The 27,201-nt window shown below is 38.8% G+C and overlaps 1 protein-coding gene across 4 annotated transcripts in view; it reads right to left on the bottom strand.

Moving 5' to 3' along the window:
- The window catches only part of LOC120517926 (receptor-type tyrosine-protein phosphatase U-like), a 1,019,277-nt gene that overhangs the window by 484,503 nt on the left and 507,573 nt on the right, over window positions 1–27,201 (bottom strand). For all 4 annotated transcript variants that reach the window (XM_039740445.1, XM_039740444.1, XM_039740443.1 and 1 more), the window contains exon 3: window positions 4,423–4,694. In XM_039740445.1, the coding sequence (XP_039596379.1) occupies window positions 4,423–4,694 (272 nt within the window). The remainder of the gene's footprint in view (window positions 1–4,422; window positions 4,695–27,201) is intronic.

Here is a 27,201-nt window from a genome sequence, read left to right on the forward strand (position 1 = left end):
CAAATTTACGTATCATCTGGTCCAGTGGCGGACCATGCATCTCAAACCTAGGCCTTCAGTAGTGCTCCGTCTGAATCAACCCGTCCCTCAAAAACTAATTTATGGTTATAAAAACAATCTTAATATGCAGAAATACAGTATAAAGAGCCGCTGCATCGCAGATAGATAACTCCTGTAGCCACAATAAATGCCTTTATTGAACAGACAAACCAGGGGTGAACAAGTTCCTTTCTACTGCAGCTACAGCCGCACACACATAAAAAACATCAATAATAACTCATAAACTTGCAATATTATTTAGGAAAATCGCAACATTTTACTCACCAAAAATTCGGATTATTTGTAAACAAAATCCATCCTCCTCTCTTTCCTCAAAAACAGTTCAATTACTCTGTCATACGGATTATCCGTGCACTTCAGTTCCATCAAAAAGTCCCTTTCTATCGCCATCGAAGCTAATGCTGAAAGTCAAACCTGCCCTGTCGTATTTCTGGCATAAGTTTTAATTCGCTTTAGGGCTGAAAATGTCCGCTCAACAGAAGCAGTGTACATGTGAATGGTCACCGCCAAATATACCAATATGAACAGCTGCCCCATACTCTCATTCAGATTTTTCTGATGAAGTCAAGGAGATCAGTGGGAGATTCTCCTGCAAAATCATTCATAGCATATATTACAGTCAGTTCTGTTTTTAGCCGAGACAGATCAAAAACTGCGTGGCTCTTGTATTAAACTGGAGAAGGCTGCATGTGGGAAATTTTTCTTGTATTCCCGAAACTTCTGGTGGTCGAGGAACATGACAAAATTCAGGTTTTCGTGGTCTTGAAATCTGGTCTGTGTCTGGCAAATAATATTGTTCAGAATCCTGCCATGGAGATGGCCGTAGTGCGCGCGAGGATCTTGTGCTCGGAGCATTTGCAGTGCATTCAGTGGCCTCAGAGTTCCTCATATCGGCTTCTATCCAATCAATGGGTCTGAATACGGTGATGTTGCCGTACGCCTGCTAGAGGGCCCTACTGGCACCAACTCAAAATCTGATTGGTTGAAGCAACAGGTTAATCGACATTTATTCTGTGTTAGAGTGCCTGCACAACAGATTGTGAAGGCCTCTCTGCCTGGCAACAAATGATGGCTGAAATGTGATTGGTTAAATGCTTTAATACTAAAATACATGTCTGGAAGCAGCACAACCATCGAAAAAGCTATGATAGGAAGCGTACAGACTATTTGGAATTATTTAATAAGTATTCATGGACAAAATATAATTAACATCAGTTTGTGATTCAGATATTTTTTTAGCCCAGCAGAAAAGGCATGACTTCGCCAGGTCTTTAGCATCGAGGCTTTATACCCTGCGTCTTCTCATTAAACTTGTATCTCGCGAATATTTTGTGTGATCTTGTCCACGGCTTTAGCTCAGACCCGGCACTTAAAAGTTTCTCTCGCACTTTCGCTGAGAGAGGGTTTCCGCAGTAGCTGCACTTATGAATATGCTAAGCACAGTCCTTCACCCACGAATATTTACCTTATATGGGGTAGGTACTCAACTACATGGGAGGCGTGATGATGCGAGACGCAACTCCGCCTCACACGGCGACCGAGCTGCAGGCTATTACAGTATATGGATGAAAGTAGGTTCCAGTTATGACCATTACGCGTAGAATTTCAATATGAAACCTGCCCAACTTTTGTAAGTAAGCTGTAAAGAATGAGCCTGCCAAATTTCAGTCTTCTACTCACACGGGAAGTTGGAGAATTAGTGATGAGTGAGTGAGTGAGTGAGTGAGCAAGTCAGTCAGTCAGTCAGTGAGGGCTTTGCCTTTAATTAGTACAGATATACACATACACACACACACACACCCCTCTAAACCCATTTCTTTTTTCCATGGCCTTGATCAGCAATGTGTGAGAATCATTTTTTACATTTTTTTCTCAGCTACAAACTACATAGGGTAAGTAAAATTTAAAAAAGATATATTTTGGTGAAGTATTCCTTTAATGCAAGCAGCAGTGGATGCAAAATGAGAAAAAACCCCTGACAAAGTGCCAGCCCATCACAGAGTACGGAGTCCCATTCACTTAAATTAAGCCAATTTAGAGTTGCATATAGGAAAATGACTGACTGACTGACTTATAATCCTAACCTGCATGTCTTTGGGGATGTCAGGGTAAACTTGGTCCACACAGACAATGACCAAGAGCAGCATTCAAACCTAAGATACTGGAGCCATTGTGCCTCCTTCACTCATAAGGAGTATGTTTCTTATTTTATGTAGCTTTTACCTCCATGTTATGAAACTGGTTTTCATCAGTTTTACCTAGACTACTGTACACAGCATAGAGGTTTATCATGAAAGGTTCTGCCAACCTCTTTTTGCTGTTGCATCAGGTAGAACAAAATCTTGTCTTCACCTACAGCACAGTAAATTTCCTGCTTACTGAAATTCTTAATACAGCTTTGATTGTTTAACACAGCTTTATGAAATACAACAAGCCACATCTAAAAAAGTGCAAACACTTGCATAATTAGGAAACAATAGAGACCAATCTCACTAAAAGATTACCATATTAACCAGACCTCTTCTACAAAGAATATGACCAGAGAGAAGGCTTTGAAACAAGCTACAGGATTAAAAAAATGTATTTGGTCTACGATGTGATACTAATGATCACAGCATGTTTAAGCAAAGCAAATCCCTACAGCACTAAAGTGTTCTACAAAACAGCCAAATGAACAATAATTAAATTAAAGCTATTGGCATAATTAAGAAGTCTGTGACCCTGCACTACTAGTCAAATGTCACAGAACTGCTACATTTCCAGAAGGGGACTGGTGCTGCTGAGATCGCACAGCTTATTAAGAGCAATTTCTGTGACACTTACTTATTTAATGTTTATTCAGCAGCAATGTAGGCAATTGGCATTAAATATCCATACTAGCTCTTCTTAATAAAAATAATTAATTACATTTATATAGCGCTGTTCGAGCTACTCAAAGTGCTTTACATAGACTGTGGGGAACCACTTCAAACACCACCAATGTACAACATCCACTTGGATGAAACAACAGCCATTCTTACACCATTACGCTCACCACACATTAACTATTAGGTGTAAAGGACTGAGAGAAAGACATGGGCATATTAGGGGGCTATCATGGACAAGTCTGAGATTGGCAATTTAGCCAGGACATCGGGAAACACACTACTCTTTTTGAAAGATGCCCACGGTCTTTTATGACCACAGTTGTATGTCTCATCTGAAGGATGGTTGCCGATTTTTATAGCACAGTGTCACTGTGGCAATGGGATCCACACATAGACCATAGGGGAAGCACCCCAGATGGCCTCACTAACACCATCTTCAGCAGAATCCCAAGCTTTCCTGTTTAGACTCCCATGCAAGTACTGGCTTGGACCAAAATGGTTAACTGCAAGTGGATTACCTGTTCTGAACTGCAGGTGATATGGCAGCATTACAATTAGTGTGAGGAGGATATGTTAAGTAATATGATATACTGTAGCTGTGAAAGTTTACAAGGCCATAAAACTGCCTGTAAGAAATATTAGACCCTTAGAGGGGTGTTGAATAATAGGTGTGGAATGATAAACCGAGGGCCAGTGTTGGAGTTTATGTTTGGTCTCTGTGATATCTGAGAATTCTCCCTGTGTTTATATGTTGCTTTAAATGGGTACTCTGGTTCCTCCGACATCTCAAAGACATGCAGGTTTAGGTGTACTGGTGTCTCTATATTGGCCCTATTTGAGGCAATATGATTAGAAGTGTGTGCATGAGTGTGCCCAGAAAACATAAGTTGAGAAAATGAATGATTAGCTGAAGATTACAGAATTCAGGAGTTTAAAAGTATGGAATTAAGGGATTCAAACTGAGCTTTCCAGAAGCAATGTAAAATCTATCACAAAAAGTCTACCATAAATCTCAGAAATGTACAACTTCCAGAAAACTCACATACCTCTAAGAAAAAAAAAATTACTTAGATCACTGACCCATGAGGACTCCTAATTTCAAGCGATCCTGAAACTATAACCTCTGAAGCTCAAACATGTGAGCCAAAGTTCTCGCATCAGTAGCCATCACAAAACTAACGGTCTTCTGACTGAAATTTAAAGTGTGTTCCTCCATGTAGAAATGCAGACTGTCCACAAAAAATAATATTTTGTATTTTTTGCAATCAATATTATATTACTCTTTAAAATCTTGTATAAAACCAAAGGATTTAACACTATAAAGTAGCAAAGTATTTGGCATGTGTACTGAGCACTTGTCCTTTTTTATGTTACCACATTAAAGTAAACCTGATAGATTATTCTTGAAAAAGCATTATTATCTTTGACCTGGTTATTCTGCTTTAATAATCCCAATTATTTTTCTGTTGTAATTTCAGACGGCTCTACTGCTCACCTGATATTCACTGGGCCAGAAAGTGCTGACTGCCAACTCCACTTGGTGCCACTGACGGCCATGTGAACCTGAGACATTCCACACTGGACTGCCTAAGGGGCCATTGTTGACTCTGACATAGACCATCAAGGAGCCGGGACTGTGCCCATCTCGGCTATAAAGGAAATAGCTGAACTGGACACAGTGCGTGTCATTTTCACTCAGTGTCTGAAGAAGTAGGTGGGTGCGCTGGCCTGGGTCATGCTGAGAGGCATTTACCATCAAATAGGAACCTAGGATAAAAGACAGAAAAATACAGTTAATCATGTGACTCCTACAAGCTGGCCTACATTTGTACAAATTGGCACTGTAATCAGGTGAATACTTGAAACGACACAAGTACAGTATGTTAACATCAAAGAAAAACACCAAAATGGCTACAATGACTAGCAAACTAACCTGCGGGGAAAAATAACTGCCCAAAGTAGAGCAGGAGTACATGTAACAAGGTACCAGAAGAGCATTCAATTCTCCAGTAAAATGGTTCTTTTAAGCTTGGGTGCTCAGATTAATGGCTGTCAACTGAGATATTTCATATGATTGGAATTGGATAGAAAGGTAGGAATCAGACCAGAGAGGTTCATTATGGAGACCACTGTGTTTTCATTTAAATGAAGCCTCTGCTGCTCATTGTGACTTATCCAAATTTGCTCTGCTTCACTCATAAATGTCTGTGTGTTGCTGTTACACATACAGCAGAGTAAGTAGAACAAAGGCTTCCCTTGTGTTTACTTAAGGGCATATATAAATTTCACAGTTCAAGGTGGTCATTCAGAAATGTATAATAAAGTATAATAGAGACACAAATCACATTTTTTTTATGCACGCCATGTATTGTGATATTTATAAAAGCTTAGTGATGATAGTATGCCTGGAGCAGGAGAATATGCAAGTACCTTTCTAAATGATGGCTGTCTCCTGGCACATTGAAGGGTTTCATAGACACATAATATTCATTTTGGAGGTTATACATTCATGCCCAGAACTAAACCACTGAGTAAAGAAGTCATTTGAGCAGTGAAAATGTGTTACCTACTGCTGTGGCCTTGGTGCTTCAGCTCAAAAGATCTTCAGAATAACAACAGCAAGATGTACTGTACAATGAAACACCAACTTTTGATTGGCAACAGACTAAAGCCTCTGTGTTGTACCCCCTCGATTAGATTGCTTAGCTCCTGCACTGGCCAACTACACACCATGTTCATTCCAGCTTATTCTCTGCTAAGGTCAGTCCATTTAGATTTTTTGTTTATTTGCTATCTAAAGCCCTAAAATCTCCTTCACTAGAGTTTAAATCAAACCAGGTGCTCATGTGAGACTTTGGCAGAGTGGGCATCAGCAATTTAATTAAGAAACTAAAATGGATTCAGAAAGTATTCAGTTTTAGCTGTAAGCTAAAATCATTTAAATTAATTTTTCCTGTCCTAAAGCAACACTCAATACCCCAGAATGACAAAGTAAAAACAAGATTTCTGAATTTCTGCAAATGTATTAAAAATATATATATATATGTATCACATTGACACAACTATTCACATCACTCAGTAGTTCATTGAAACCCTTTTGGCAGTGATTGCAGTTTGGAGTCTTCTTGGTTTTGACATGACAAGCTTGACTTAAATGGGTTTGGGGATTTTCTGCCATTCTTTTCTGCAGATCCAACCAAGCTCTGTCAGGTTGGATGCAGAGCATCGGTGGACAGCTATTTTCAGGTCTCTCCAGAGATGTTCGATTAGGTTCAATTCCAGGCACTGGCTGGGCAAATCAAGGACATTCCCAGATTTTTCTCTCTAAGCCACTCCTATGTTGTGCTAAGGTGAACCTTCATCTCCGTCTGACGTCCAGAGCAGTCTAGAACAGGTTTTCATTAAGGATATCTCCGTGCTCTGTTCCTTTTAGCATTCCCTCAACACTATCTAGACTCCCAGTCATTTACACTGAAAAATAACCCCACAGCATGATGTTGCCACTACCATGCGTCCTGTTGCAATGGTACTGCACAAGTACAGTCATGACACTTCCAGATACGACATTAATCTTGGATTTATCAGACCAGAAAATCTAATTTCTCACAGACTGAGAGTTCTTTAGGTGCCTTTTTCCAAACTCCAAGTGGGCTTCTGTGCATCTTTTACTGAGAATAGGCCACTCTGTCATAAAGCTCAGATCAGTGGTGTGGTGTGTTGCAGTGATTGTTATCCTTCTGGAGGTTTCTTCTGTCTGCACACAGGTTGTCTGGAACTCAGCCAGAGTGACCTTCAGGTTCTTGGTCACCTCTCTTATTATTTTATCCTACGATTGTCCAAGTGTGGCCAGTTCTAGGATTAACGTTCTGGATATTCAAAACTTTTTCCATTTAAGAATTATGGAGGCCATTGTGCTTACAGGAACTTTGAAAGATGCAGGAATATTTTTCTACCCTTCCCCAGATCAGTGACTCAAAACAAGCCTGTCTCAAAGATCTGCTTGGTTTTTGCTTTGACAACATTGTCAACTAAGGGACTGCTATGGAAAAGTGTGTGCCTTTCCTAATCATTTATTGAATTTACCGCAGGAAAACACCAAACAAGGTGCAGACAGATCTCACTGATGATCAATAGAATGGGATGCAACTGAGCCAAATTTCAAGTGTCATAGTAAAGGGTTAGAATACATCAGTAAATGTGATACATTTTTTTAAAATAAATTTGCACAAAAATTTAAAATCCTGTTTTTTGTTTATCATTCGCAGGTGCTGAGTGTTTTTTTGATGTGAGGAAAATGAATGTAAATGATTTAGCATAAGGCTGCAAACATTACAGCATGTGAAAAAAGTAAAGAGCTCAGAATACTTTCTAAATCCACTGTATATAAATAAAATACTCTGATCTTCATATTTTCACAGAGTAGGATGTCCTGCACAAGAAGCAGTAGATAACAAAATCAAGCCAACAGACAAGTGCTACAGCAAGACTGATTTCTTTATCTGTGAAACTTTGTAGCATTGAAACTCACTTTTAAAAAAGTAAAGAAACTGCAGCATAAAATCACTGATATATTATTTGCCCATAAGACAAAGAAGTTCCTTGGGTTTCTAGTACAATTTCATATAGCAAAGGATGATACTCACTTAAGGGATGACCAGTATCAATAAATTGAACTGATATATTGGCAATTGGCATTGCACATAAAGTGTGAAATAAATTAAAAGATAAGTGAATAATTTAAAGATACACCTTCAGAAAATCTAAAGTCATCAAATGTCAACCGCATCCACACCGAGGTAATGTAAAGGAGAGTATAAGCAGTGAAGCAAGGCTGATGTTATCAGCTTACTTAGACTGTTCACTCAGTTTATTGAAGACAATCACTCTGATCCCCTACAGCCCTGAATAGGACGGCTGAGGCTACAGTTAGGTCCATAAATATTTGGACAGAGACAACTTTTTTCTCATTTTGGTTCTGTACATTACCACAATGAATTTTAAATGAAACAACTCAGATGCAGTTGAAGTGCAGACTTTCAGCTTTAATTCAGTGGGTTGAACAAAAGATTACATAAAATGTGAGGCAACTAAAGCAATTTCTTAACACAATCCCTTTATTTCAGGGGCTCAAAAGTAATTGGACAAATTAAATAACTGGAAATAAAATGTTCATTTCTAATACTTGGTTGAAAACCCTTTGCTGGCAATGACAGCCTGAAGTCTTGAACTCTTGGACATCACCAGATGCTGGGTTTCCTCCTTTTTAATGCTCTGCCAGGCCTTTACTGCAGCAGCTTTCAGTTGCTGTTTGTTTGTGGGCCTTTCTGTCCAAAGTTTAGTCTTCAACAAGTGAAATGCATGCTCAATTGTGTTAAGATCAGGTGACTGACTTGGCCATTCAAGAATTTTCCACTTCTTTGCTTTAATAAACTCCTGGGTTGCTTTGGCTGTATGTTTTGGGTCATTGTCCATCTGTATCATGAAACGCTGCCCAATCAATTTGACTGCATTTAGCTGGATTTGAGCAGACAGTATGTCTCTGAACACCTCAGAATTCATTCGGCTGCTTCTGTCCTGTGTCACATCATCAATAAACACTAGTGTCCCAGTGCCACTGGCAGCCATGCACGCCAAGCCATCACACTGCCTGACTCCACCGTGTTTTACAGATGATGTGCTATGCTTTGGATAATGAGCTGTTCCACGCCTTCTCCATACTTTTTTCTCGCCATCATTCTGGTGGAGGTTGATCTTGGTTTCATCTGTTCAAAGAATGTTTTTCCAGAACTGTGCTGGCTTTTTAGATGTTCTTTAGCAAAGTCCAATCTAGCCTTTCTATTCTTGAGGCTTATGAGTGGCTTGCACCTTGCAGTGCACCCTCTGTATTTACTTTCATGCAGTCTTCTCTTTATGGTAGACTTGGATATCGATACGCCGACCCCTCGAGAATGTTGTTCACTTGGTTGGCTGTTGTGAAGGGGTTTCTCTTCACCATGGAAATGATTCTGCGATCATCCACCACTGTTGTCTTCCGTGGACATCCAGGTCTTTTTGCGTTGCTGAGTTCACCAGTGCTTGCTTTCTTTCTCAGGATGTACCAAACTGTAGATTTTGCCACTCATAATATTGTAGGAATTTCTTGGATGGGTTTTTCTGTTTTCACAGCTTAAGGATGGCTTCTTTCAACTGCATGGAGAGCTCCTTTGACTGCATGTTGTCTGTTCACAGCAAAATCTTCCGCATGCAAGCACCAGACCTCAGATCAACTCCAGGCCTTTTACCTGCTTAATTGATAAGACATAACGACGGACTTGAACACACCTGCCCATGAAATAGCCTTTGAGTCAATTGTCCAATTACTTTTGAGCCCCTGAAATGAAGGGATTGTGTTCAAAAAATGCTTTAGTTGCCTCACATTTTATGCAATCTTTTGTTCACCCCACTGAATTAAAGCTGAAAGTCTGCACTTCAACTGCATCTGAGTTGTTTCATTTAAAATTCATTGTGGTGATGTACAGAACCAAAATTAGAAAAAAGTTGTCTCTGTCCAAATATTTATGGACCTAACTGTATGAAGTGTATGAATTCAACCTGGCTAAGGATAAAGTGCCCAAACCAGAAGTGAATAGCGAGAGAATCAAACCATCCTAGACTATCAGTCACAGAGATCTCATTGTATCCCACATTCATCAACACTTTCTGGGATACCTCCAACATATTTTATCTGGCAACAGGAATTATTTATCTGCCAACAAGTGCTTATTTTTAGCCTTGCTTGTTGCCATATTGAGTTGCCTCCTGGCATACAGCAGGCACATACTTACTGGAGCCAAATCTTTGGCCCGCTTCATGTTTGCCCTCTTGCATTCATGAGCATTTTTTTGTTTTCTTTCCTTGAGTGCATTTTTAAAATACTGTCTGGACCATTCTGTGCTGATCTATAGGATTTCTAATACAGAATGGGAGGACATTCGTAACAAGAGTGAAAATGTGCAAGGAGACTACAACTCTGAATTCAATTATATTGTCCCAAGAGGAACCTTTGGTTTGTCAGAAAGTTTTACTACAACATAACATTAAAAACTCATTAATAAAGAACACACGTATCAAGCATAAACTTAGTACAAATAAATATAATATGAAGTGAGCAAATATGGTATATTAGATCAAACACCTGTATTTCACATACAATTTAAACAAACCTTTCGATTTGACTAGTGATTAATGCAAATGATAACTGTTTATCCCATGATTTGATTCTGTGAATTTAAACGTATTTAGAAGGTTAATGGCAGTTTGGATGAAGGAAAATTTGAACTGGTTGATTTTTATCCTTGGTACCTTGAACCTGTGGCCTGATGGCAACAACTGAAATTGAGAGAGTAGTGTGCGAGTCATGTGCCTTAAAAGTAGGATGCACATCTAAATATACATTGTTGTTGACCAAGAGAACACACATATCCACCAAAGAAATGTTGGGGCATTAATCGGGTTGCCCCTTTTAATAAATGAACAGCCCACCAAAATAAACAGATACACGGTGGCACAACAGGACACAAACCAAAAGGAGGCTGTATCATCTAATTGGTTCAAGGAAAACTCTGTCACAGGGTCAGGTTGAAGATCTTTTTGGCAGTCTGCTCTTCCCGAAATGAGATGACCGCTTCTGGGAGCATCTTGGCTTTATAGTTGCTGGAGCGCAAGCGGCAAAGCGAGTTGCCCTCACCGGGCAGTTCATCTGAACTGTTGGTGTAAAAAAAACAATACTATCAGTAACAGTACCCCCTTGTGTCTCGGAGTGGTAGTGCTTACCTTTGATGAGCCAGGAAGGTAACCCTGAGATTAGAACATTACAACAATGTAGACGAGAACAGACCATTAAGTTCAACAAAGCTTGCCCTTTCCATTCACTTAATTCTTCTAAAATAAAATCATTAAGTTTTGAAAGTCCCTAAAGTAGACGGCCTGGGAGAGCATGGGGGGGTCATGAGGTCGATGGAAAGGAGTGTGTGGCACGAAGGCAACAGGACGAAGGTCCAAGTCTTTAGAGTCCTGGTGCTTCCTGTCTTGTTATATGACTGTGAGACATGGATGCTATCCAGTGACCTGAGACGAAGAATGGACTCCATTGGTACTGTGTCTCTTTGAAGAATCCTTGGGTACCGCTGGTTTGACTTTGTGTCGAATGAGCGGTTGCTCATGGAGTCCCGAATGAGGCACATTACCTGCATTGTGAAGGAGCGTTAGTTACGACACTACAGCCATGTGGAGCAATTCCTGGGTTGGACCAGGCCAGACCAGAGTAGTTGGAACAAGCTAAGGGAACACCCACAACACCTGGCTGTGGCAGAAAGAGGATCATTTCTGGAGGGTGGGACTGGACTGCATGTCTGCCTGGGGGGTTGACAACCAGGATCCTGAGCGGTGAGACCTCATCAGTGCATTATAAAGCTTGAGCAGAACCTCCTTGGACTTGTACTCTATACATCATGCTATATAACCTTCATAATGGCTTCTGAACACTGTCTGGAAGGTGATAGCATAGAGTCCACTATGACTCCTAAATCCTTCTCATAAGGAGTAGTTTCAATTTTCAGACTTCCCATTGTGTATTCAAACTTACATTTTTACTTCCTACATATAATACATTAAATTCCAACTGCCACAAATCTGTACAAGCTTGTATGATGTCCAAGTCCCTCTGTAATTAATCAATGGATTCTCAGTTATCTGGCAATCCACCTTCAAACTTAATCAGCTTGTTACTTATATTTCTATCCAAATCATTTATAAATATTAAAAACAGCAGCAGCCGTAGCACTAACCCCTGTGGGATATCACTCTTAACATCAGCCAATTCTGCACCCATCTAAGTCTGATGCCCAACCTCTCTTGTGGTGCCTTATTAAATGCTTTCTGAAAGTCAAGATAAATAATATCATAAGCTCCACTTTGATCATATTCAAGCACGTTAGTAAAACATGATCTCCCTCTTCTGAACCCATGTTAAATATTCAGTAAAACTCCCGTTCTGGCCCTGTGTTGCTCAATCTTACTTAATCTTAATTCCTTCCAATAATTTACCTGTGATGCACGTTAAGATTACTGGCCTACAGTTGCTTGGATCTGCTCTGTCACCCAGTGTGCAGTGACTTCATAAAAATATGTGTCAAGTGTTTATATATGCTGCGGTGGGCTGACGCCCCGCCAGGGGGTTTGTTTTCTGCCTTGCGCCCTATGTTGGCTAGTATTGGCTCTAGCAGACCCCTGTGACCCTGTAGTTAAGGTATAGCCGGTTGGATAATGGATGGATATTTATATATACACTCGCTTACCTCCTTAAGAATCTGAGGGTAAATATTATCTGGTCCTGGAGATTTCTTTCATTTCAGCCTACTTAATCTGTGCAGCACTTCTCCCTCTACATGTGCATGCATGATAACATTTACACCTAATCAACACACTAATCTACCTGAGCAACTAGTTTTAACTTTAGCTCTGGCCTTGCAAATTTCATTGAGTTTCCTGTGAAAGGTGCTATCAATCAGAAAAGAAAAAGATGACAGGGTAAGACGACAATGGACAGATATTTGCTCACTTGAAGTGCATGATGAATTAATATAAGTTCCTAGAATGAATACAAATGCAGAGTTAGTGCGCTATTTATTAGACTACTATGTCTGTGACTACAGCATAGACAAACCTTTCAGACTGTCAGGGAAAATTAGTATCAGTCAAATGAAGCTTCCTTGAATGATTAATTAAATTTGTATAAATACACTTCTGGAGGCATGTGGAAATTCAGCATGTCTTATATTACATTGATTGTTTGCATAACCATTGTCATCAGTGCAGAAACTGTTTAGGGACCCCATCCTCACACCCAGGGCCTCCAAGTCTCCTCTCATCTCTTTCTTCTATTACAGATGGGGAGTTATCATATTGCACAGTTGCAGACGCTGTCTATATTGCCATATACCCAAACCAAGGATCCCTCCATTTTTTTTAACCTACTCACTCCAATTTAGGGTCACAAAGGTGCACCAACTGCAAAGCAGAAAACTACCCCGGACATGGTGCCAAGTTTTACTGCTGATCACACTCATGCCTCTACCCAATCTCAGTGGCATTGGCTATATTCACCAGTCAAATTAACACTCATGACTTTGGTATTTGGGAGAAGAAAACCCACATAGACATACGGGAGTGTTCAAACTCTACACGGAAAGTAGCTGGGTCAGGACTCAAACCCTGTTTCTTGCAGTTTGACATAACAGCATCACATCTAAACCACTATTCCAATCTTATTTTACCTTATATGAGAAGATAACAATTGTGTGAAAGAACACTATGTAAATTTCATACTTTATACAAAGCTTTCTCTTTTACTGTAAATACTGTGGCAAAGCTAAATGATTGATTATGCATCTGCAACTCAGAATAGTGCAAGAATTCATTTTCAATTTAAATGTAATTAGTATTGTCATCACTTTGGCTCCTAGCACCTTAGAAGGGAGTCATTTCATGGCTATGCTACATAAATAGTTTTCAGAGATGGTCCTTTGATAAAAGAAACCTATGCCTTTACCAACAAAGTCATCATGTGAAATACCCACCCGTTTTCTTTAAAAGTTATTTCAAGCTTTTATCCTCTGACCTAAATCCATGGGAGTTCTCAAATCTGCTCTGCCAGCCATCTACTCCTCGTGGTAAATCATGTGTATTCAATCCAAAGCTTACAAGAATCCATCATGACAAATAAATATCCTGGGACACAGACCTGTTCAAGTGTGGTCTAAGAGTGCTATGCAGATTTCCTTCAATAACTGGATTTTGACTTTGCAAACCAGTTTATTGCACAGGACATAATCATTGCAAACATTAGCAGATGGCGATTATGAGGTACAGCTGACCTTGCTTTGGAAGCATCAAGTCTGAAGACTCAGACTTGAATTCAGATGGTCAGTGTTTCAGCGAGCACGCTACCTTTACCCTGTAAACCTTAAGTAAGTCATACAGCAGCCGGTGCTTGACAAGTGCACATTTCTGAAAGGTAAAGCATTGGGATGGAATCCACCACAAAAACAGCTATAGCATGAAAATTAAAGACTGCTTTATAATCAAAAAAATGGGAAACAAAGATTATTTATGAGGTTATTGGAAACATGCTGTGTAAAAACTATAAATGATTAATATCATAGAGGTAAAATATCCACACCATTATAACTAATTTCATTTGTTTTAAATTATGCATCAATTTTCCACAGATAACCTGTCTTCAGGCACGGGAACATCAATGTTAATCATTTTTCCACAGAAGTAATCAATACTCCACTTTACATGATTGTCTAGATAGCAAATAAAAAATTTCAAATGGCAATCCCTTGTTCCAAATCCTTTAGGTAAATATCAGATGACCACTTTGATGAAAGTTGATTGTAGTGTGAGAATGTGTCACCCCAATCAACTGCCTACTGTGTGCTTTCCATTGTAGTCTTATCTCCTGCTCAAACGAAGGTCAAGATGGCATGAAGATGAGAAATGCTGCTATTGCCTTATTTTACATGACAATTCACTCTAATAATTCCTCATGTCACCATGACTCTGAAATGGATTAAGGGTGGGTCAATAAAAGATGGGTGGAAAGACTGATTTATTATTTCCATATGATTTCCTGATTTTTTGAGCCTTTAAGGTTTTTTTTTTACTGATTCTAGCACTGAGAGCACTTGGAGTTATCCTTATGTGTTGATCTTCAGCTATGCAGTATGAAAGCTTTTCTGTTCATATACAGTACTCAGTCTGTAACTCTTAAAACTTTTATAGGCTTTTGTTCTGAAATCCCCAGTGACTGCTCTGAAGCATAGTGCCTAGATGTCCCAAACTGCCTGAGAATGGAACTTCTGCTTTAAATCTATAACTATCTTTAACTTACCGGCTTGTCTGTATGGCTTTGGAATCACAGACCCCCCGAATTTACTTGGCCGGGCAATTCAGAGCTCTCTCCTGGGGCCTCATGCATAACGCCATGCATAGAATTCACACTAAAACATGGCGTACGGACAAAAGTGGAAATGTGCGTATGCATAAAAAATCCAGATGCATAAATCTGTGCGAACGGCAACTTCCACGTTCTTCCACTCCATGAATCCCGGTCAGTGTGAAAAGTAACACACGTGCACGCACCTGCTGCCCCACCCCAACTCGTCTCAGAATTATGCCTCTTTGAATATGCAAATCAATATAAATAGCCGTTAAGCTCAGCGATCTGTGAAAAGGCAATGGAAAAAGCACGGGGGAAAATAGAAGAATTTCAGCAAATACCAAGTGGAGGCAAGGAAAAACTTACTATTTGTTGGTTTAAACAGTGGTATAAACAACAAAAGGAAGTTGATTGAGTGAAATTGAGTGTTGGAGAAACTCGAAAGCTCAAGTTCACAAAGTCACACAGTACCCGAAATAAAAAAGAAATTGTCAGATATCAAAGTTGATGTGAAAAAGCAAGTCGTAGCCCACCGTGTGAGTGTCATATGAAAGCTTATTAGGGTACAGAGAACAGAAAAAAAAATAGGGACACAGTGAGAAAGAAGCTCAAAATGCCAACTTCAATCTCTAAATTCCACTTTAATCACGCAGTTTATTTTGTCACTAAAATAGATTGTCAACTTTATCTTTAAATCGTTTAATTTACCAGTTTCTCAAATACCATCGTAACTAAAGTAGCACATTAAATGCTTTGTTTTATATGTGTTCTTCTATGTGTGTGAATCACTACGTGCATCTTAAACGGGTTTTCTCTTCTTCCGACAGGACACAGAATCCATTACATTCGTGATATTACAGTTCTCTGAATAATTAAAATACTGAGATGTATACTTGATATTTTCATGATGATAGGAGTTAAAGCACGTTATTAAACATGGGAACACGGTGGTGCAGTGATACTGACAAGCTGGTGCCCTGTCCAGAGATTGTTCCTGCTTCCCGTAAGATGCTTGCTGCGCCTTACATGACCTTCAATGAAATAATTTTTTGCAGCAGTACTGCCTCTTTCAAATGTACTAACCCCCAATTCCTGTCTTTCCTTTTCTTTCTCCAAGTAACCAATCACCACATAATTAGCTCTGTAATACAGTGGTGTGAAAAACTATTTGCCCCCTTCCTGATTTCTTATTCTTTTGCATGTTTGTCACACAAAATGTTTCTGATCATCAAATACATTTAACCATTAGTCAAATATAACACAAGTAAACACAAAATGCAGTTTTTAAATGATGGTTTTTATTATTTAGGGAGAAAAAAAATCCAAACCTACATGGCCCTGTGTGAAAAAGTAATTGCCCCCTTGTTAAAAAATAACCTAACTGTGGTGTATCACACCTGAGTTCAATTTCCATAGCCACCCCCAAGCCTGATTACTGCCACACCTGTTTCAATCAAGAAACCACTTAAATAGGAGCTGCCTGACACAGAGAAGCAGACCAAAAGCACCTCAAAAGCTAGACATCATGCCAAGATCCAAAGAAATTCAGGAACAAATGAGAACAGAAGTAATTGAGATCTATCAGTCTGGTAAAGGTTATAAAGCCATTTCTAAAGCTTTGGGACTCCAGTGAACCACAGTGAGAGCCATTATCCACAAATGGCAAAAACATGGAACAGTGGTGAACCTTCCCAGAAGTGGCCGGCCGACCAAAATTACCCCAAGAGCGCAGAGACGACTCATCCGAGAGGTCACAAAAGACCCCAGGACAACGTCTAAAGAACTGCAGGCCTCACTTGTCTCAATTAAGGTCAGTGTTCACAACTCCACCATAAGAAAGAGACTGGGCAAAAACGGCCTGCTTGGCAGATTTCCAAGACGCAAACCATTGTTAAGCAAAAAGAACATTAGGGCTTGTCTCAATTTTGCTATGAAACATCTCAATGATTGCCAAGACTTTTGGGAAAATATCTTGTGGAAAGATGAGACAAAAGTTGAACTTTTTGGAAGGCAAATGTCCCGTTACATCTGGCGTAAAAGGAACACAGCATTTCAGAAAAAGAACATCATACCAACAGTAAAATATGGTGGTGGTAGTGTGATGGTCTGGGGTTGTTTTGCTGCTTCAGGACCTGGAAGGCTTGCTGTGATAGATGGAACCATGAATTCTACTGTCTACCAAAAAATCCTGAAGGAGAATGTCCGGCCATCTGTTCGTTAACTCAAGCTGAAGCGATCTTGGGTGCTGCAACAGGACAATGACCCAAAACACACCAGCAAATCCACCTCTGAATGTCTGAAGAAAAACAAAATGAAGACTTTGAAGTGGCCTAGGCAAAGTCCTGACCTGAATCCAATTGAGATGCTATGGCATGACCTTAAAAAGGCAGTTCATGCTAGAAAACCCTAAAATAAAGCTGAATTACAACAATTCTGCAAGGATGAGTGGGCCAAAATTCCTCCAGAGCGCTGTAAAAGACTCATTGCAAGTTATCGCAAATGCTTGATTGCAGTTATTGCTGCTAAGGGTGGCCCAACCAGTTATTAAGTTCAGGGGGCAATTACTTTTTTACGCAGGGCCATGTAGGTTTGGATTTTTTTTTCTCCCTAAATAATAAAAACCATCATTTAAAAACTGCATTTTGTGTTTACTTGTGTTATATTTGACTAATGGTTAAATGTGTTTGATGATCAGAAACATTTTGTGTGACAAACATGCAAAAGAATAAGAAATCAGGAAGGGGGAAAATAGTTTTTCACACCACTGTAGATGTTAAGCCATCTGTAAGCTTAGAATGCCGATTCTTCAAAACTTTTAAGAAACATTGAAATATCTTCGTAGGACATGTTTAACTATTCTATCCATCTATCCTTCCAGTGTGGCGCCATCCCCAGCAAGCATACAGCGTGAGGCAGGAACAATCCGTGAACGGAGCACCAGCTCCTCGCTAGCGCTGCGACGCCGTGTCCTCACATGTTTATTTATTAAAAATATAGATTATTTAAATGATGTTAACATTTTATCTGTATAATTTAATAAACATTTTGCTGCATTTCATCTTAAAAATTATATCGTCATCATATGTAAATACGCGTTTTATAAAGTGGCTCAGGTTATGCAATATTGTAACTGTATCACAAGTTTACAGTGAGGTGATTGTACTAATAAGTACAAATAGTTTTACAAGGAGCACTTGATGGACTGATCGAGTGCGTTTATAGTTCTTGGGATGAAACTGTTTCTGAACCGCGATGTCCCTACAGGAAAGGCTCTGAAGCATTCGTCGTTTGAGAGCAGTTCAATAGACAGTGCGCATGGCTGAGGCAGAGTGTGCTTGATGCTGTATACTGATAATTCTCTTTCTGATCAGCTGCTGTAGAGCTGTGATTCCACACTCAGATATAGTGGGATAAATACTCTGAGTGGTGCATTGAGAGGAACAACGCTAAAGCAACTATGGTATTTAGAATAGTTTGGCCATTCTGTGGACCATTATATTGTTACAGGTTAATTACAATCAGATGCCTTAAACTAATAAACAAAATGCAGTTAATTTCAGTGTATCTAATAAAGCTGCACCAGGGATGTGAATCCAAAAAATAAAGGGAAACCACACTTGAACAAAAGCACTGCTTTAACGCTGGGTGCTGCCAGTTTGCAAAACCGAGTGGAGAACTTCCATATGCCAAGCATTTAGCTGGTGTGAAAATGTGCTTGGCTTTACACCAAGTTTAGGTTTTATACATCGCCATTTGAGCAGGAGTACGCAACATTTTTGGGTATACGCACCATTTATACATGAGGCCCCTGGTCATTCTCTGGGACTACATCAAGATGTACTATGAATTGGCAATTCAGCAAACCTGTCCGAGCTCCAACATTTTGACAGTACTGTATGATGTTTGGCTTTATTTACTCTTTAAATCAAAACAACATCTGCATCACACAAAAACGGGCACTACATCTGAAGGTGTTATCAAAATAGCGGCCTTCTTGGGAAATAGAGGCTACATTCTTTCTTGATTGACTTATCAAATACTAATGTAGGAGAGATTAAACAGAAATCATAGAGAGCATCACTAGTGCTCTTTTACTGAAAAAAAGCAAAATAAACTGCTTGGCCTGCAGTCTGCTCTCTTCTTTTCAGTTCACTGATGTGTTTACTTCTGAGCATTTCTGTGAGTTCAGCAAGCCAGCCACAGCAGATGTCTTAAAGATAGACATTTGCAGCTACAGCCACAGATTTTGCACAGCCTACTGATGTCAAAGAGAATGCTTTACATGTCAATATCAGTTCTATCAAATCTGTGAAAATCACAGATACTATAAGAGATAGCAATTGCTGACGCCTGCAAGTATTTCAGACACACCTTGTGAACGTGCAGTTAGTTGTAGGTTGCTGTGCAAAGGATACAAAAGGACATACTGGCTCAACACTGCCAAGTGGAACTCTCTTGACAACACTAGTTGAGTGTCAGAGTGAAGGCTTTTGGCAACATCAGCCTTGTGGGTGAGCTTATTCATGTCACACTTGGACAGTAATGAGCTTTTATGCTTGTGCATCATCATATTAAATAGAGTTCACTGTGACACTGTCAGCTGCACTACCATCCTAGCATCACCCTCACAGCCACACTTTCTGCCCCTCTAGCTGCTTCCTCTGTGCTTCGGTATTTTTAGTGATGAATAGTTCTATGATAACACAACTGCAGCTCTCAAAATATGCAAAATAAAAATTGGCTCATTTAAATTTCTAATGGAAAAATAATGTGACAATCTTTTTTTTAACACATTTAATATAATGTTAGCCACTGATGTTCTATAGAAGAATATACAGTATACGAAGGCCCTTTGCACACTTGCACATTTTTAATACAATTCAAAATATGTTCAAGTGTCAGCTTGCTTCTACCAAACATACTTTATTTTTTAAAATACAAAAAACCTGTGTTATTTATTTAGTATATGGCAAGCCAAAGTGAGCTCAGCTGCCATAGACTGCCTTCTTGTGACACTGCAGTGAGTTAATTAGAACCCCTGTGTCTAATTACACAAGCTAAACTGATTCAAATCCTTCTGTATGAAAACTCCAGCTCATTTTGTTACATTGAGCAACAGAGTGAAACAAATTCTGACTTTAACAGATTTAAAACTGTATTTTTAGCCTGCAAAATATGAAAAGGGCAAACTGTGGGAATATTCTCATGGGTCATTATGAAAATAATTTACTGTTGTCACAACTAGCAAACACATTTAAAAAGAAAATCAATTTGTACAAACATGGAACTGAGCTTCCAAATTTCTAACAACAACATGGAGAAATCAAAAGGCAGGAAACAAAAAAGCTCTAACTGGCCTGGAAAAGAAATGTGAATGGCACAGCTGCGCAGAGCTTGCACATTCCTTCTTTCCCTACTACCTGCTATGATAACAGGCAGACGTTGTGCCTTGGCTTTTGATTATATTCACTTTTATTGTTATTTTTGAATTATTTTTCATGTATATTTTTATGAAATTTTGTTAACATTACTGTTTAATTATGAATTAATATTATTAATTAATATTGTGCATATGTGCTTCAAGGCCAAATTCTTTGTGCTCTGCAGGTGGAACCTCAAAGAGGCGGGGTTGCCACTTCAGAGGGACATCCATTGCTTGATTGTTGTGCAGTGAGCTTCATTATTTTAAGCATTTTCTTGGATTTTTTTTTGCTCTGTTTATGGGATTTCGGTTTTGTTTGTCTTGGGCTGCCTTTTTAAATTCACCATTTTGGCTTAGTTTTATACCTTGCCATTTTTACACTTCTTTTGTATTGTTTATTAAATTCGTTATTTATAAGAGAACATTGTTCATTTTATTTTTTAAGCAAGAGGTTTAAGTTAGCCTCTCCCAAGAATGGCATGTTTCAGGGATTTTAAGTATTTTAAATAGGTAAAAGCTAAGTACCATTTGGTGACTCTGCAGACCTTGAGACCATTCTAGTAAATTTGGGGTCAGGCTACCTGGGATGAGGCCTATTTTGGGAAAAGACAAGTGAAGTCTTGATCTGACTGGTGGTATATGGAGACCTTTTTGCCACTTTGTGCTGTGTTATACTACACGTAGGCCTATATACCGTCTAGGTGACTGTTCTGTTGGACTATCTCCTGAGTGAACAATAAAACACCACAGCAGAGTTTGGGGGTGGGGATCAAAATGTTATTTATTTAAACAATGAGAGCAGAAGCACTAAACAATGTACTTAAAAAGGACAAAGAAATAATATGCAATAGTATAAGTTTACATAAAAAAAAAAAAACTTTGAAATTGTGCTGTCTGGCGATCTTTTAACATTTTCTAAGGCTTTTCAGAAGCTAAAAACATGGTTTTGACATTGTTCTGGGGTCTTTTACACCCAAGGAATCTAATTCTGCAATTAGAATTTTAATCAGAGCATTTACCTTAAAGTTTATTTTTTGTTTACCATCTTTTCAGATGTCATTTTGTGTGGTTGGCTTTGCCGATGTTCTTAGAAACTACCTAGGACGCACCGGGTTGGCGCCAAGTTATGACACTGCCAGGTGCACTGGTATAAAGATTCCCTAAGCAGTGACAGTATTTGAGATTAGACTCAATTGATACACAATTTTCTGCTAACTGTTTCGATTATTGGTTTTGAAACAACCTGTGCTTTTTGACTTTGATTTTCAGTTTACATTTTGGATCTGACAGTTCTCTCTTTATGGCTTACAGTTTTGATCTTTGCTTTGCCTTATGACTCCATTGCTTCTCCTGATCCTCGCGCTCTTATTGGACTTACTGCCCTGTTTACAGTTAATATAAAAATAATAAAGTGATTAGAAGTATAAAGGACAGTTGGGCTGCTCCTAAATAATTGGAATAGCCAACAATATGACCATATTTTCAGGTCAGCTTATGAAATGTTCTAAGATGGCTACTGATACTACAAAACCATGACCTGCAATATCATTTGTCGAACATCTAACCTCATACAACACACCATCAGACATCTCCCTGGTGGCAAGTTGGCCATTTTTGATCCTTTGAAACATTGAAAGACTGTCAGCAAACAAAACAAAAAGAAACTTAAACAAATAAAAATCAAAAAAGGTACAAAACAGCATCAGATGTATCAAGATGGCTGTGCAGTCAGACCACCATGATTGGCTATAGTTTAGAGGATGAAGCCATACAGTACTCTAATGTTAGTCTGAAGGATTCCATTTTATCTGTGAGTTTTAAGATTGGACATTTCAATGAATTTCAGACACACCTGAATTTGGCTAAAGATAGCTCCTTGAGTTTATGCCTTTTCTCTCATTTAGTTAAAGAAGTAACTTTCTAGATACTAATCATCTGCCTCTTATTTTTGGATAAAGAGTGTTTTTCATTGGAACTATGAGGGTAAGTCTGTAGAACTGTGATAAAACTTAGGAAAGGGTTGTAACCAACTCCTACTCATGCAAACAAACTTCTATTTTAGAAATTATTTTGGTGCCACTCTCACAAGTCAAATTTTGAAATGTCAATTATGTAAATGCAAATATATTTGGGAGAAGCTACAGGAAAATCAATACAACCAACAGAAACACATCTAAGTTCCACACAGACAATGACTTCAGTGCAGGATTTGGATCCAGGACACTGGCTTCTTGAGGCAGCCGTTCTAATAACCACACCACTGTGCCACCCTCAATCAGTCCTTAACATGATCAATAGTGGAAAATTATAAGGGCTGAAATGCCTCTTCACATTTTTAAGTTCCTCGAATATATGATAGGGTGCAAGTTTGAGGCTCCTTTTCCTGCGCAGGGAGTACCTGTACGTCATGCTCTATTTGCCTACAAAGCTCCTCTCTAGCTCTTGAATGACATGCCTGCTTGCCAAGTTTATTACAGATTTGATCGGATGCGGCAGACTGAGTTAATCTCTGCAATGAGGTAAATGCTGGTGAGCCCCACAGAGCGATATGAGGCCTGCACAAAATGAAATGATGTTGAGGTTTATTGGACTAAATGTGGAAATTAACAAATGCCCCTCAGGAGTCACAGACTAATTCCAAAGTGTTACTGACATTTACACAATGCATTTTATATTTAAACGTACCCTTTTAGAGGTTATTCACTAGACAAATACACCTAATCAGCCAATTTCAAGACTTATAGATAACTCCTAATACATAGAGTCCCTGCATAACAAAGTAAAGGTGCACTGTTGCCTAGGAATGCCATTTTTTTTGAAACACAACAGATACCACAGGAGGAAAAGCATAGAGGGCACCAGATACAACAATTACTGCTGGTATAAGTGATTCATTCGTTAGGTAGGAAAACCATTCCTGTCCCTTGACTTCAAATGCTAAATAGACTCAGATACACATGGGTGAGAGACTAAACCTACTACTCCCAAAATCGACCTTTATTAACTGGTCCAGTGTGTGCTGTCTACCCATGAGGGCATTGCCTGGCCACAAAACAACCATTCACCCACAACTGCTGCTCTCTGCCTTGATGCAAACTCCAGAACATAAGTTTCCCACATGTATGTTATAAATTCCAATTTTAAAGAGCAGAAGATTCGTTTACCGAACAAGTCTAACCCCAATACCAATCATCTCCCTTAATAGCTGCAAGAAGAACCCCAGTCTACTCCTACATATTAAAGAATGTAAATCCAAAATATTGTTAGAAATACAGAAACTTTTATATTAAGGAAAATTTTTTTTAGAATAAGACACTCACAGCAGCAGCAATCATGGAGACACAACAGATATACAAGCTTTTGTTTGAATATTAAACCCATCAGTATCGTATCCAATTAGTAAGTAATATTAACAGTCATACTAGTTCCTACGGAATCTGTGTTTCAGTGCACGTTTGATCCTGGAATGTTCATGCAGTCCTCAGAAGCGTGCTTCTGTTCAGTTTCAGCTCTTTCCGTATCATAACAAATCTGAGCACCAGATGATTCCCCAAACACAACTAATGAATATTCCTCTTGGATTTGACAGGTTACACCTTTTGGGCAGGCTTATCTTTTTGTCAATATCATTCTCTCCTTCGTGGTTTATGATTCAAAAAGAAAGGTGGGCAGATGAGACTTACAAGTTTTAGAATTAGACTACTTTGAAAGGTTACTCTCATTTCCAGGAGCCATGCCCTACAGCTATATGGCAAATTAGATGACAAGTCATTGTCACCGTACAGAAACTAAGTGTCACTCTAGGACAAGGACATCACTTATATACACAAACAGTACAACATAGAAATATGAGGTGCTGAGTGGTTTTCAGGCCACCTTTTTATTCTGTAGATGCCACAGTCACTTGCAACAAGGCATCTTCTTAATCTGTGGTCTATCAATGGTTGCTGACACAGGACCAGACCATCACATTTTACTGAAGCTATTGATTTGAACATGTGTCTTATGATGTTGCAAGATTCAGAGTTGAGAGGTCAATAAGTCGGCTATGTCAGCTAAACAATGACCCCCTGCCCTCTCACTCAGAGATTAATTTTCTGCAGTAAGGCTCTTAACTGCACTTTATGTTTTTGCTCCGCTGTTGGCAGCTGACCATACATTCGTTCAGCTGGCTTCCTGTTAGCATGACTTCAGCCACACTTAAACCATAGCTTAAGATCTGTGGAAATTTTAGATGGTTGTCTACTTTTCTGCTGCTCTATTACACTCATTGCACCCTGTGCAATCAGTCCAATATTACAATTAAGAGGAAGTACTCAGAAAAGTTACACTACGGTCAAGTCTTTCCTTTAAAAAGAGTCAACTCCTCACGTGCCAGCTTCTTAGACATCTCTTGTGATGAAGACCTCTCACTTGCTTGCACTTATTTTCAGTTTGTCTCCTCAGAGTCCTTAAGCCCCTTGCTGAGTCTGTCACCATGTGCGTGTTTTACTAAGCTTCCTATTTCCCTCAAGATTTTTCATTCAACAGTAAAGCTCAAGCCTTCAGGCCATCTTTTGCTTTCAGAACTTGCACACGAGAAAAAAACTTTCAAAGAAAGAAAACAAAAAGAGTACTGTCAGATGATTCTTGACATGCATCAAAAATGATTTATATAGTGCAAATTTTTTTTGTGAATTCCACAATTTGATGCTCCTGTAAAGTACCAAAGTCCACTCAATCATCAAACTATGCTTTTTTGTGCAAATAAGGTTAATATATGGCTAAAACATATGGAAAAGGCATATTCTGGATTTATTTATTTAAAGCTGAATGCAAAAACATGAATAAAGCATATGCACACTGCATAAGTACTGTTATTAATAGTAACAGAATTGGATGTGTGGATGAAAACATGTACAACTGTGGTGTATGCTCAACCAATTAATTCATTAACAAATTAAACAGTTTTAACTTTGGTAATGCTGGCAAATAATTACAAGCAATCAACAAGATGCCCCCAAGGGGCGCCAAGTTAAATATAGGTTGAGTGAGGGATGTGTTTAATTTCCTAACCAGGATGCCAGAAATATGAAGAGATCTGCACAATTTATGAACGAGACTCACAAATCAGTGTATGTCTAAATTACCCACTTTCACAGATGTGGTTCGCTGTGGTCACAAACGTACTTCATAAATAACTTGAACATGCTAGTTGCAATAAACAAAAATATATTTTATTTATAACAAAACGATAATAGTAGATGGATATAGGCAAGTTTGTATCTATCTGTCTCATAGAGTGCCTTTCTTATCTCTCTCTCTCTCTCCAGTCTGGCAAAATGGGTAATGCCAGTCCGTCCTACAGTGGTAAGAAAGTTGTGTCTGTAAGGGGCTTGATCAAGGGGCAGCAATTTTTATCTCAGTAAAAAACTCACAGCATCAATGTCTGATAGGCATGACTAACACTGGTATGAAAATATCCGTGGGGATTGCTTTTGTGGCTCACATAAGAGAGGAAATTTAAATATTTGGTAAATATTCCTTGCTCAGTGTGGGTTCTGTTTTTAATGTAGTTTACAACACACACTCTTGTTTTATTCAGTAATGTGAAATGTCGAAATCAAGCCGGAATGGGTGTTTACCTCAGCATGTACCATAATGGGTTTCCATTCCATCCATGCCCTTAACCATCTTCAGTTTTGATAACAGCTTAAAAATAATGAAACAAAGACCTTTACAGAGTAATGTGAGTTGGCTTTCCACAAGTACTTCTAGGTGTACTTTAAGAATCTTTTTAAATGTATCCGTGATCTTATGATAACTAAATGAAACTAGAAAGTGCATTCCCAAAGCCTTCATTTAAACTGCACGCCTTGTCTTTGACAGACCTCATGCATCATTCCAAGAAAGAGACTGGGAAGCCATCAAAATAATTTCCTTCCTAAATACATCTGAGGCCAAACTGTTTTTTTGTAAACAAACTCATAAAAAGGCAAACGAATGGCAAACTGCCAAAGCAAGTGTGGACACAAACTGATATTTATGTTGTGCATGTGAATGAACTTCACAAGCTTTTTTTTATCATATTTATTCAGCAGAACAATACAGTAAATGATTATAATTATATCAAGTAAACAATCTACTCTATCCTCCTTCTTTATCCTTTTTTAAGTTTTTAATCATTCACATTCCTCTTTCACCCAATAAAAGTCAAATTAGGAAGCAAAGTGTATCAGAAAATGGTACAAAATATAACACAACTCTAGTTTGCAAAAAAGAAGAACAAAAAATAATGTCATATTTTATAGAATAGCTGATTTAACTGTGTAAATTACATTCTAATTTCAGACAGTATGGGACACTCCTAAACAATTAAAAACTAAAGTATAGTATAAGGTTCTTCTAATTAATCAAAAGTAGGCATCAAATTAATATCCTAATGATGGCAACTACTTTAGAAAGATCACAGAGAATAGCCGTTCCATCCCCCCAGACTCTAAAGATGGTGACAGTGGACAAGGGTCTGCTCATATGCCAAAGACCTCCAACAGCTTAATAAAAACAAATGCCCAGCTGTATCTATGCCAAGGGTAAAGGCAAAATATGTGGCCAAGTGAAGCTGTCGTCTGGTATCTCATCTTGCAGTGGGGGTCTAATCCTAGTTAGAATTTAATGAGCTATGCAAATTCCATTTATCTATTTTCGGAGGATTATATTCTTAGGAGAGAGGCTCCTTGACTCTTTGTACAAGGTCTTCCTCCCAAAACTGTTTATAGTGTCGAAGGGTCAGGTGCCTTTTGACAATATGGTTTTGAAATTACTCCTGTGTGAGTATGCAATAGAATAATAACAGGGAGATTGGGGTCTTTAGTATATAATTGAAATAG

Source organism: Polypterus senegalus, chromosome 17 (assembly GCF_016835505.1).
Source record: "Polypterus senegalus isolate Bchr_013 chromosome 17, ASM1683550v1, whole genome shotgun sequence".
Classification (NCBI taxonomy): domain Eukaryota; kingdom Metazoa; phylum Chordata; class Cladistia; order Polypteriformes; family Polypteridae; genus Polypterus; species Polypterus senegalus.